Genomic DNA, 13,911 nt, shown 5'->3' with positions numbered 1-13,911 from the left:
TCAGTTAAGAATATAAGCTCTCTTAATTTAACTTCAGTGGTAGTGTTACCATTTTAGTAAACATTGGTGAAAGGCCAGTACCGTTCTTTCTGTTGTCAGTGAGAATAGTAATATATCTTCTAATATGTACTATGTGCGTAAATTTGTATTGATCAACAAACCATGTTACTTTCTCAAAGTCCATTTTAAAAGTTGATACTAGGGCTGGCCCGGTGGCGCACTGCGCTAGTGCACCGCTTGGGAAGCGTGGAGGCGCTCCCGCCGAGGGTTCGGATCCCACATACAGACCGGTTCCCACTCACTGGCTGAGCGAGGCGCAGGAGCAACACCGAGGGTTGCGATCCCGTTGCCGGTCCCTGTCCAGTACGGGGGCGACACTGAGGGTTGCGATCCGTTGCCGGACACGGAAAAAGACAAAAAAAAAAAAGTTGATACTAGATTTTCTTGAAATAGCCAAATTAAGTACACTGTTGAATAAATTTATATAAAATCGAATATTGAAATAATATTTTTCCATCAAAACAGTTAATTAGTGTTATTTCATTGCTTACCTTTAAAGTGTTTCTATAAGGACCACTTTCATGTTTTTGCAGGTACTGTAATAGGTGTTGTCATTTATACTGGAAAAGAGACTCGAAGTGTAATGAACACATCCAATCCAAAAAACAAGGTAGGCTAGATTGAGGAGCAACTGCTTTAATGAACTTGCTTTTTCCCTTTCAGTAAGAAACTATGCAGTTCTGAATATTCATGTATTTTAGCTGCATATATAACTAAAAACAGACTTTCAAAAATGTCGGTGATTTAGTATATGAATTCACTGTATTTAAATAACAACATTTTCATACTGAAGAATTTCCAGAAGTGTCTTCTCTTGGCTGATCAGAGTTTTATGTCTTAAATTTTCATTGTTAGATATATAATTTGCCCATAATTTAACAGTTAATTGTGTGTCTCTAATATCTTACCTTCAATGTATTTATTTTATAATTATTACTCTATTTTATGTTGATGGTTCATTTTTAAAATAAAGAAGTCACTAATAATGTTTTTATAGTATTTAATTTGATAATGTTAGTTATATTATTTAAGCCAGTTTTATTTCCATTTCAGAAGAAGCATATTGAAAAGAAAATTTTAGTTTTAAAAACTGCTTGGTTATATTCCTAAATTAATTATATTACTAAAATTGTTATTTATGCAATCAACTTGTGTGCGTAGGCTAAATTATAACAAAAAGTACGTGTGAATTCTCAGTAGATATTATTTGGATGGTGCATTTTATGTGATGAAGTCAACAGTGTGTGTTAATGTCATTAGAGCGAAGCTCTTCCTAGCTGTTAACTTCACTCATTTTTATTTGAAACGCAGTCATTGTGTACTTAAGTAGAACAAAGAAGCCTCACATGGATCCGTGCCTTGCTCTGTGAGTAATTAATAGTAAAGGTCTTTTTCTGGTAACTATTACAAAGCAGTAGAAATGAAATAATTCTTTGAAAAGATATATGTAGACAAGATACATTCCATCATTTCAGCTAAATACTATTTAGAAAGTAGTTAACCCTTTGAAAATTAAGAAAGCATCACCAGCCCTACAAACGCTGTGGGTCCTCTTGTAGTTCAGTCTGCCAACTCTTCTTGCACCTCTGTCTGCTTTCCAGTGGGGTGCACACTGGGGAGTCTTGTATTTGATAGGGCTCTACATGTCTGTGTGTGACACATATTTGCTAAAGTCAAAGAAAAACGTTGTGCTACTATTATTTCAGTATAAATTCTAATTGTAATGGGAAAATTATCTCTTTTGATTTATATCGCAACTTTACCCTAATTTGTATCAAATATACCCAAGTCAATAATTCTACACTAGAGATAAAATTATTTAAGAATAAATTATTAAGCGAATTATGAACAAAATCACATACATATTTGTATATGTTTTTTCAAGAAGTATAGCAGTTTTTTTTTCCTTAAGTGAGCAAAACTAGGCTATTCTAATACACATACAAGTTCTAGGGTTTTTTCTATTCATCTTTTTACTTTTATATTTATGATGATATTCGAGGGTGAATTTAATTTTAAATATTAAGTTTAAATTCTTAGAAGCTACACACTTTCGATGTGCCACCTTTTATTCCACCTTGCTCTTCAGTTTGACTTATTTCCTGTAATTTTTTTCTTTGATTCAGTCTGCACTTTATTGTTTTTTTCTCTATGCATACTTTATCTTTGGCTCATTATCTCTTCACATAGGGTTTTGACTCAGAGTTACTTAAATGACCTTTAAAGTATATGGTCACAGTTAAGAATTCTGGCATCGGAGTTTCACTGCCTGGGTTAGGATCCAGGCTTTGCCACTAACCAGCTGTTTGAGCTTGGGCAAATGGCTTAATTTTGCACCTTAATTTCCTCATCCATAAAATGGGGACAGTACATGCATGGAATTCATATTTTTCTATAAAATAGAAGTTTTTCAATGCCATAGTTTTTTAACCCAACCCTCATTTCTAATCAGGAAAGTGTTACTTGGTAACTAGTTTGTGTAAGGCACCGTGCCCTGTGCTGTGCGGCTCCGATGGAGCCCAGAAACTCTTCCAGGTGCTGCTGTCTCTGCACCCCTCCTCGCCCCCTGCTTCTCCGCCTTCTCCTCCTCTTCACTTCTTCTCCTCTTTCTCTTCCCCTCTTCTGTCGTATAAAAATAGCCTTCTAAGAAGGAAGAAAAAAAGTATCCAGAATCCCACTGCCCAGAAATAAACTCCCAGTAGATTATTGTCTTTCTAAATAAATAAATAAAAATAGCCTTCTAAATTTCCTTGGTGTTAGCAGAATACAAGAGTGCTTCAAAAAGTTCATGGAAAAATAGAATTGAAAGATAATACAAATCTTTTCATGAACTTTTTGAAGTGCCCTCATATATCTAATAACAGAAAGGGCAAACTTTGGAGTTTTACATGATTGGATTTAAATCCTGCTCCACCCCTCATTAGCTTCACAGCCTGGTGTAAAGTGTTCTTTCATGACTGGCACCTTCCTGGTGCTTAGTAAATGTTCACTTCTTCCCTTCCAGTTCAAAATTGTGATAACATTGATAGCTCAGGCTTGTAGAGTGTTTACTATGTTTCTAAAACTTTACATGCATTTCCTGGTGAACTCACGGAGCAGGACCCAAAGGAGAATAGTGCATTGCTGGCTGCAGGGCAGGAGATGGCAGAGCGGGGAGAGAGGGGAGAGCTTGGAGAGCCTAGGCTTGTCCAGGAGGTAAATTGAAAAGAGAGTACATGCTTCTCATGATAAAGCACAGTCAGTAGTAAAGCTTCTTAGGAGGTATGACTTAGACTTGATTTTTAAACATTTTTGTAAATTAAGGAACAATCTCAGAGAAATGAAATATATAAATTTGTGTGTTAGTAAATCTGAGTGTTGAATGCCAGTGTTATAAGAATGAAATCAGAACAAGGTTCAAAGCATGCTTTAGTGGGCAAGAGGAAGAGATGTCATTTATCCGAGGAAGTGCTGATATCGATACATAGTAAATGAAAATGATTAGGTGATATTTGTCCCTAAACAGAGAGAGGAAGACAGAAATTATTGTTGACTATTTATAAGACATTATTTTCTGAAGTCAACATTTCGGTGTTCTTCTGTAGCTTAGTAAAAGCTAACAAACTTTGGACTAGTACAAATAAAACAGTGAACATTTAAAAGGGAAATCTAATCATTTACCTGAGTATCACTGGATTTCTTCAGGGAAATAAAAATGTTCCTAATTACTCAATTCTCACAACTATCTAATGCATAGAATATACTCATATATGGGCACATTGATTGATACAGTAGTAAGCTGAAATTTAGTTTTGGAGTTCATTGTCAGCAGAATAATTTGGGCTGGAAATACATGTTTTTGAATGAGTAGTGGTTATCGGGCTAGTCTAAGTCATATTGTGATAATAAACTACTCCAAACCACAGTGGCTTACTACAGCAGTGTCTTCCTCGTGTGACATGTCTCATACAGGTTGGCAGGTACTTGTTTACCATAGTCCCCAGCAACCCATCATGGAGACATATTTCCATGACCACTGGGATAAGAAAAAACTGACATGGCAAATTACATGCTGACAGACTCTTAAGGCTTCTGCCAGCAGTGATACAGGTCAACTTCATTGGCCAAAGTAATTAAATGATCTCAACTGAGTTCAAGGAATCAGGGAGGTACAATTCTACTCCATGTGCAGGAGGGAAAATTAGTAATACTTAATGAGCAGCATTAGTGACTCCCTACAGCATGGTCATGAATGAGATTTTTCAGGGCTTTTCCATAGTATAAAAGAAAAAAACAAACAAACCTCATAGAACCCCAAAGAATGCCAGTATTTAAGGGGTTAGGCAGAGGAAGAGTAATCAGGAAAAGGACAATGAATGAGGAAGCATTTCAGAACGTGTTTGGTAGTCAGCAGTGCTGGATACATTGGAGGTCATTTGGGGTGAATAAAGAAGAGGCTAGTAGATTTAGCCATTAGAAAAATATTGGTAAAATTAAAACCATCTCAGTGGATTTATTAGGGTGAAATTCAGGCACAAGAGCAGCGATAGAAGATTGCTTCGAGAGTACAGTGGGAAAGGGAGGGATGTCACACTGAGGAGACAGGTCAAGGGTTGGGAGAAGGGAAGAATGAACATAGTCTTCTTAGGAAAGGAGCCTGAACTGTGGGAGAACCAGCAGTAGTGAAAATTGACCGATTATACCTGATGGAAAAGGGTTTTACTGATTTTGTGTTTTTCTGGTGAGAAAAATCAGTATCACAAAACTGTTAATGCTTTCAGTAAAAGAATAGAGAGTCTTAGTTTATAAAGATAAATACTAATTCTGTGGAAGAATAACTTTAACAGGCATCCAGTAGTAACTTCAACATATGAAGATAAGATTACTTAAAAAAAATTATAGAGTGTTATATGGCTACCATAAAATATGAAGTGGCTTCTTTGATTTGTAGAAATGTTTACAATCAATCAGATGTCTCTCCCTCTCCCCCTTTCCTCTCCTTTCCCCTTCTTCCCCCTCTTCCTTTCTTTCTCATTCTCTCTGTCTTCAGATTTCATTTATTTCCTACCTTCCTTATGGTGTATATAAAAGGACTGTGTAAATTTGCTTTAAGTTCCTAAGATAAAATGCTACAGTAAAGTAAGGAAGAAGAAATTAATCATAACAACACTGGAGGTAGTGAAATTGATGCAGGACACAGTAAGGGTTGAGATAATTCCTGAAAGGATTGAGAAGGGTTATAGCCTAACAATGTAAGCTCCTTATTTTTTTTTAAATTTTAAATTTATTTATATGTATTTATGGGGTACAGTGTGTTGTCTCAATACATGAATATATTGTACAGTGATTCACTTATGGTAGATAACATATCCATAACCTGAACATTTATCTTTTCTTTGTGGTGATTATAGTCAAGGTCCTCTTTTATGAATATTTAGAAATATGCAATATAATATGCTGATACTCAACTCTGTACCCCACACATATGTATAATCATGTTTCAATTAAAAAGAAAGAAATATACAACATAATATTATTAGCTGTAATCAGCCTAGAACACCAGAATGAAGTGTTGCTTTTTTTTTTTTTTATTGGTTATGAATATTCATGGTGTACAAAGCTGATTGTCACCACTCGTGCCCAAGATGTAATGGCCAGATCCATACTGGCAGCATACCGATTACCACAAATTGCAATTATACCTTGTGTCCTCCACCCAATTATCCACAACCTCCCTCCCCATCACCCTTTCCCTCACTACACTTGGTATCCCTAGGTATGTTCTTTCCCTTTGCAAGTCCAATGCACCACTGTGTTCTTTCTTTCCTTCCTTCTTTCTCTCTTAGCTCCCATTTATGAGTGAGGACATGTGGTATTTTTCCCTCTGTACTTTGCTTATTTCACTCAACATAAGTTTCTCCAAGCTCATCCGTATTATTGTGAATGGCAGAATTTCGTTCTGTTTTATGGCAGAGTAGCATTACATGGTGAATATATACCACATTTTCCTTATCCAGTTGTCCATCATTTAATATTTAGGTTGGTTCCATATATTGGCTATTGTAAACAGAGCTGCAGTGAACATGGGAGTGAAGGTATCCCTTCAACATGATGATTTACGTTCCTCAGGGTATATACCCACAAGTGGGATTGCACGATCATATGGAAGATCTATCTGTAATTGTTTGAGAAACCTCCATACCGTTTTCCATAGTGGTTGTACTAATTTACAGTCCCACCAACAATGTAGGAGTGTTCCTTCTCTCCGCATCCTCGCCAGCATTTGTTATATACTGTCTTTTTGATTATAGCCAGTCTAGCTGGGGTGAGATGATATCTCAGTGTGGTTTTGATTTGCATTTCCCTGATGACTAGCGAGGTTGAGCACTTTTTCATGTGTCTGTTGGCCACATGTCTGTCTTCCTTTGAGAAATGCCTATTCACCTTTGCCCCTCTTTTAATTGGGTTACCTTTATTTTTACTGTTGAGTTCCTTGTACATTCTGGGTATTAATCCCTTGTTGGATGTATAGTTTGCAGATATTTTCTCCCACTCTTTTAAGTTGTCATTTCGCTCTATTGATTGTTTCCCTTGCTGTACAGAAGTTTTTTAGTTTGATATAGTCCTGTTTGTTTTTTCTTTTGTTACTTTTGCTTTTAGGCTCTTGTTCATAAAGTCTGTGCCCAGACCTAGTTCCTGAAGTGTTTCCCCTATATTTTCCCTTAGTACTTTTACAGTTTCAGGTCTTATACTTAAGTCTTTAATCCATTTTGCATTGATTTTGGTATATTGTGAGAGGTAAAGGTCTAATTTCATTCTTCTGCATATGGATATCCAATTTTCCCAGCACCACTTATTGAAGAGGCAGTCTTTTCCCCAATGTATGTTTCTGTTGCCTTTGTCAAATATCAATTGACTGTAAGTCTGTGGTGGTGATTTCTAGGTTCCCCATTCTGCTCCACTGGTCCGAGTGTCTGTTTTTATGCCAGAACTATGTTGTTGTGGTTACTTTAGCTTTGTAATATAATTTGAATTCAAGTAGTGTTATGTCTCTGGCTTTATTTTTTTTTTTTTTGCTCAGGATTGCTTTGGCTGCTCAGGGTCTTTTGTTGTTCCATATGAATGTTGATTGTTTTTTCCATTTCTGTGAAGAATGTCATTGGTATTTTGATGGGGATTGCATTGAATCTGTAGGTGACTTTGGGTGGTATGGACATTTTCACAATGTTGTTTCTTCCAATCCAAGAGCATGGAATGTTTTTCCATCTTTTTGTGTCTTCTTTAATTTCTTTCAGTAGTGCTTTGTAGTTCTTATTGTAGCGATCTTTCACCTCCTTGGTTAAATTGATTCTTAGGTATTATATTTTTTTTGGTGACTGTTGTAAATGGGCTTACTTTCTTGATTTCTCTTTCTGTTAGCTCATTATTGGAGAATATAAATGCAACTGATTTGGGGGCATTTATTTTGTATCCTGCAGTGTTACTGAAATTATTTACCAGCTCTAAGAGTGTTTTGATAGAGTATTTACGTTTTTCTATATATAGGGTCATTTTATCTGCAAATAGGGACAGTTTGGCTTTGTCTTTTCCAATCTGAATGCCCTTTATTTCTTTCTCTTGCCTGATTGCTCTGGCTAGTACCTCAAATACTGTGTTTAATAGAAATGGTGAGAGTGGGCATCCTTGTCTTGTTCCTCTTCTTAAGGGAAAAGGCTTCAGTTTTTTCCCCATTCAGAATGATATTGGTAGTGGGCTTGTCATAGATGGCTTTTGTTGTGTTGAGATACTTTTCTTCTATACCTAATTTGTTCAGTCTTTATCATGAAGGGATGTTGAATTTTGTCAAATGCTTTTTCTGCATCTATTGAGATGATCATATGGTTTTTGTCCTTGATCTTGCTGATGTGGTGTCTTGCATTTATTGACTTGCATACGTTGAACCATCCTTGCATCCCTGGGATGAATCCCACCTGATCATGGTGTATTATTTTTTTGAGGTGTTGCTTTATTCTGATTGCTAGTATTTTGTTGAGGATTTTTTGTCTATGTCCATCAAGGATATTGGCCTGTAATTTTCTTTTTTTGTTGTATCTTTCTGTGGTTTTGGCATCACAGTGATGCTGTAGGCTCATAAATTTTTGAGCAATGTTAAGGACCCAGCTGTTGTTGGGAATCATGTTTATAGTGGAGCCAGTAACAAGGTTATGGTTTTTCTCAGGCTGATATTCAAGAGCTGCAAAGCAGAAGCAAAGAAAAAGGCCACTGTGTTGGTCCAAAGTTGCAGGTTGACAGGGTGGATACATCAGGAGAAGATGAGACTGAAGGAGGCTGGCTGCAGAGTCCAGACAGGCTGTGGAGTCATGCAGCAGATTGGAGGAATGGACAGCAGCCAAGAGGTCTCATTATGGCTGAATAATTTTGGAAGCACAGTAGGTATTGGTGATAAGATTTAGAGTACAATGATGAAAATGAGTTGTTAAAGTTTTTGATGCTGTTATAGACCCTGGAGTATCTATAATCACAAACCTTTGCGTAGATACTTTGGAGAGCAGCTGTTTCTTCTCTTAAAAAATATGTTTTCTAGCCACTGTTGTAGAGCATGTGGGAAGGCCATTATTTCACATATTCTAGTTTTATCCAGTAGTTTATCCTTTAAAGAGACATGTTAACAGTCTTGTACTCTAATTGCTTATAGTTCTCTCATAGTATAAATTCAGTTTGACAAATATTGTCTTGATTTATCTCCTTCATTCTATGAAACAAGTAAGAAAGAGAATCTTTCTTTGAAGGGTTGCTTTTGGTGGAGATGGAAGGATTTCACTCACTTTCACTGAGTCCCTCTGCTTCTGATGTGCTCCCTTCCACCTGTGGGCTCCTTTTCTGCCACTTGGTATCATCACCCACTGCATCAGGAAGTTTCTATCTGGGATCTCACTGCTTCAGAAATAAAATAATCCAAATAATCATTGCTGCATAGAGTGATTGAGTGAGTAGACATTTTTCAGCGTATTGTTCTTTGACTCTAGCGGAGGAGGTAAAGCGTATAAGACTGTGCCTGGCAAAGATCAGGCTTGGGATGCATGGTCCAGCCAGTGAGCCCCAGCGCCCTTTGTCCTTCCCCAGCCTCTGAAAGGCCTTTGCCTGGATGTTGTTTGAGCTCACACAACCAGCACCCACCCTCCCACCACAAGTCGTCTTCACCCCTGCAGAGGTTTTCTGTCCTGACTGCGGCTATCTCAGCATGGCCTCACCTCCCTTGCTTTTGGCTTAGCTGATGGGAGCACTGTCTTCCTTGGGAAGCCGGAGGCTCCCTTCTCTAGCTGCTTTAAAAAAACAAACAAACAAAAAGCTTGTTACAAAGGGTTTCAAACATACAGAAAACTAAGAATAGTATGATCACTCATAAACCTGGGTTTCACAGATATTCCCTACTTGTTTTATCTTTTCCTGTAGTTACAGATATCATACCGCTTTATCCCTACATATGCATTTTAAAAAAATAGAAATAAAGACACTTTGGCTAGCCGTCACACACTTTCTCACTTTGTGACACCTGGCTAGCCCGTACTCCAGTTGACTGGTACATGCAGTGTGGCCCCTGGGTCAGTGACAACACCATCTCATCTGCCTGTACTGCTCCCATCCCTGCTGTGGGACCCGAAAATTGCAAATTTTCGGCCCCCCCACTCCTTCTGAATCAGAAACTATGGGGGTGCTGCTGGGGGGTTCTCATGCACACTAAAGATTGAGAATCTCTGCTGTAGTTCTTATGGCCTTTCCCTTAGTGGTCACTAAAATCTAAAATTAAAAAAAATTCCTATTTAAGTTGGTTAAGATATTACTAAGTTCAGTGACTGACAGATGTCACACTTTAATTCGTTCTTTTGGATTTGTTCTTGTAATCTAACTTGATAGTTTTATATAATTGGAATATATAGCTTTATGCCTATTATGGAGTTTATTAGAATTTTTTTTTTTAATGTGGCATGTTTTATCCAGACGTGGAGATTAAGATTAAATCCTATAATTTTGTTAGATGGAGGAACATTCTAACATAAAAAGAGATTCTTAAAGGTCAGGATTAGGATATTTTCCCTCATCATCATGCTCGTTGAGGACAGATTTAAAAGGAGATGGGGTCTACTCAAAGCTTGAAAATTTTGTTTTAAAACTTTGAGCAAATCAAGTGTTTTTATTACTAAGCAGTTACTTTTATAGTAATATTTCGTGAGAGTTTTAAGTTACAAGGACTACAACTTGAGTAATGGACTGCTTTATAAAACCTAGATGTAGACATATTTAATAAGATACTTGATTACATTCAAGGGGAAAAAATTCTTACAGGAGGTTAAGAAAAATCAATTGTGACAGGTTGCCGTTTTCATGTGATTCGTAATAATAAGTTACTCAGACCAGGAACGTCAAGGATGAAATGATAATACAAATTGCTTCAAGCAGTTATTGTAATCCCTTGAGGATATTGATTTGTGTTTCTAATAAAAAGATGCTTTCAAGTGGCTCATTGGCAGAGACAGGTGATAGGAGCCATTACGTGAATTTTAGCAGCTGCTTGTGATCTGAGTTGCTGTCAAGGCATCTTCAGATAACAGAACAAAGTGGAGTCAGCTGTGGAGTGCTCTGCAAGTTGAAATATCAAGGCAGTTTTGGAGAATGGCCTTATTATGTTAAAAAGGATATTTTATTAATATTTGAAAAGTTGTGTTGATTTGTATAATATTACAATAGAATAACTTATTTTTCTCTTCTTGTGGTTGCATACAGTCATAGCACTCCTTAATTTTACTAATAATTGCCTTCTTGAGTAATAAGACATTTTGGGGTTCTAAATACTTGTTTAAAAATGGGCTCATGTGCTTCTCAAAAGAGCTACACATTGTGGAATGTAGTATTACAGTCATTTTACATAGATAAAGACTCTTGGAATACTTTCTTGGATAACATATTAATACTAACAGGTCATAGTGTTTCAGCTCCTTATCAGGACAAGATTAACTGGAAGACAAACCAACCTTCCTGTGAAGTGCTCAGCAGCATGTGAGCAGGGCGTGGTGCGGCCCTTCAGGTTATGTGGGCACACTCACCTTCGTTTGTGCTGGCAGCACATGTTGATGTCACAGCTGCTCACAACTAAAAGTGTATTTCTGGGCCTGCCCGGTGGTGCACTGCTACAGTGCGCCGCTTGGGAGCGCGGCGGTGCTCCCGCCGAGGGTTCGGATCCCACATGCAGACCGGTTCCCGCTCACTGGCTGAGCGAGGTGCGGGCGCAACACCGAGGGTTGCAATCCCGTTGCTGGTCCCGGTCCGGTGCGGGCGCGACACTGAGGGTTGTGATCCATTGCCGGACACGAAAAAAGACAAAAAGGAAAAAAAAAATAATAATAAAATAAAAAATAAAAGTGTATTTCTTCATCAGCAATGTGAACATAAATAAATTTGTAATTTCAGGAAAGCAGTCAAGAAGCTAAATGCTAAATGTTAAAAAAGCAATCCTAAGGAGGGCATCTAGGACACAGTGCCCTGTCAGTGTATGTAGCAAGCATCTAAACTAGAAAACTTGGATTTTGTCCCTAAATTTTTTTTAAATATTAATTTGTTTATAAAGCAGGTGCTCTAAATAGGAAACACAAGTATGTTTATTATTTAAAGTAAGTGATTTGTATCACTAAAAAGACATAGTTGTACATAAAGTTATGAATAAGGACTTACCTGTCACCTGTTGCATATTAAGTAAGAACTGTATTTGACAGTATTTCATCACTTCAAAGCAGTACAGCCAAATTCTGTATAATTAATTCTTAATGGAGAAGTATAATTATTTACAAAGCAAGTAAGTATTTTCGTAATTTCGTAATTTTTATTTTTTTCACTCCTTGATTTCTTACCCTTAGGCCATAAAAACTGTTAGAAATTTGTGAAAGTTGTGATAACTGCTCAGTGGAGAAAGCCCCTGCCCCCAGCCGTCAGCATGGTTAAGTGGCCAAAGGGATGCTTGTCTGGGGGACCCAGGTCCAGTGCAGCCTCTGCCGCTGGGAGCCGAGGAGCTGGAGGAGCTGGGAGGACGGAGAGCCAGGGGAGCTGAGGGAGCTGAGGAGCATGAGGAGCTGGGGGATCATGGGGAGCTGGAGGAGCAGCAGGAAGTTGGGGAGCAGTGGGGAGCTAGGGAGCATGGAGAGCCGGGTGGTAGGCTCCCAGTGCCAACGAGCTTCTCCCGCAAGGCGCGCAGCAACCTGGAGATGGGCCTGCAGGGATGCCACGGTGTCTCTGTCTGAGCAGAGGGCCATTTCATTCTGGTCACTGTTGTTACCTGAAGTCTCTGTCACACTGATTGAATGATTCAATTATTTTCTTCAAGGAATAGTTCATGTTTTTCTTCTCCATAATTACCCTTTTTCTAAGAGACAGTTTGTTTTTTTTTTTTCATATTCCTCACAAATCTTAATCCATCTGGTTTCAACGTCATCACCTTTTTGTGTATCTGAAGCTATATTCTGGATGCTAATGTTTTGTTTAATTTGATTTTATTGACATTAGAATAGCAACTGTCCCAAACTTTCTTTTTTAAAACTACCTTAACTAAAATATGTGTACGATAAACTTTACATTAAATTAAATGACTTTCTTTTTTCCTATGGAATTAGCATTGTCTGCTAATGATTACCTGCGCCAAAGCTTTAAAACATATCCTGAGTTTGAGTTTTCCAACTAGAGTGAATATTAACTGCCTGGGATTTACCTTTCAGGGGAAGGTGTTCACATCAGACGTTTCTGAAAGGCTTGTTAGACTGCTTAATACCGTCATCAAAACTGAAACTCTTTTTGAGGCATTGATGTCAGAATGAAATCTTTTAATCTCTATTATTTGAACACAATTAGAACACAAAACCTTTTATGGGATAAATTACCACATCAGGCATTCCTTTTTTTTTTTTTTTAACTACAATGTAAATTGGAATTGGTGTGCCAGTGTATTTCTTAACATTTTTGAGAGGTAGTAGGAAAAGTTCCTCTGCTGAACAGATCCTTGCAGTTGCAAAACTTCAGTGAATATTAGTTGAAATATTAACTGTTCAATATTTTTTAAAGTGTAGTGTCATGGTGGCATTGTGGAAAGAGCTTTGGAATTCAGGCTGACTGGGCTTAGAGCCTGGCCAGCCACACCACAGCTGCTGCTCATAGAGACACCATGTCTGCCAGGGCTTGGCTTCTCCCTCAAGCCAGCCAAGTTGGTGAAAGTACTGAAGTGAGAAGGTGTGTATAAGGAGCTAGTGTGACATCTGGCATGGTGGATGCTTGAAGCCTGTTAAGTGTTTCATTTATTCTTAACAACTCCATCTTATTTATTTAACAGTGCTAGGTATTATGTGAGCTTCATCTTGGCATGCAGGTTAGTTACTGAGGGTAGGTTAGTTATTTCAGTAGGCTGGAGCAAATGCCCTGTTGAGTTGGTTTATTAGAAGTTGTACTAAGATGAGGCCAAGGCTGGGAGGACCCTTCAGAAGACGAGTGTCTGTCATACTGAAGACCCTCAATGCAGATTTGTTATGTTTCATCCCCAAATGAGGAAGGAATATGTGATACTTTGTTTTGACTACAAAAGACTAGATAATTATAGGGAAAGTGAAGATAAATGGTCAGGGTCCCTCAGATGTCCAGAATCTTGCCGAGCATTTGATGTAAATATGTACGTGTGCCCAGGTGTTCCTTGGTTATTGTCTAATTGTGTGTGTGCACCCAGGTGTTCCTGGGTTGTTTGACTTGCACCCAGCTGTCCTGGGTTATCAGACTTAAGTATAAAGGATGATGGGCTCTGATCCATGGTTAACCCCCCCCCCCCCCCCCCCCGCGGTCTCC

General features: G+C 38.0%; 1 protein-coding gene across 1 annotated transcript in view; it reads left to right on the top strand.

Moving 5' to 3' along the window:
- LOC103591333 (probable phospholipid-transporting ATPase IIB) overlaps positions 1-13,911 on the top strand; it is a gene marked incomplete at its 3' end in the record, with an annotated part of 237,759 nt that overhangs the window by 107,627 nt on the left and 116,221 nt on the right. Inside the window, exon 10 of the mRNA XM_008573772.1 lies at positions 594-670. Within this exon, the coding sequence (XP_008571994.1) occupies positions 594-670 (77 nt within the window). The remainder of the gene's footprint in view (positions 1-593; positions 671-13,911) is intronic.

Source organism: Galeopterus variegatus, unplaced genomic scaffold, assembly GCF_000696425.1.
Source record: "Galeopterus variegatus unplaced genomic scaffold, G_variegatus-3.0.2 Scaffold962, whole genome shotgun sequence".
In the NCBI taxonomy this organism is placed as follows: Eukaryota; Metazoa; Chordata; class Mammalia; order Dermoptera; family Cynocephalidae; genus Galeopterus; species Galeopterus variegatus.
This window is presented reverse-complemented; position numbering and strand designations above follow the sequence as displayed.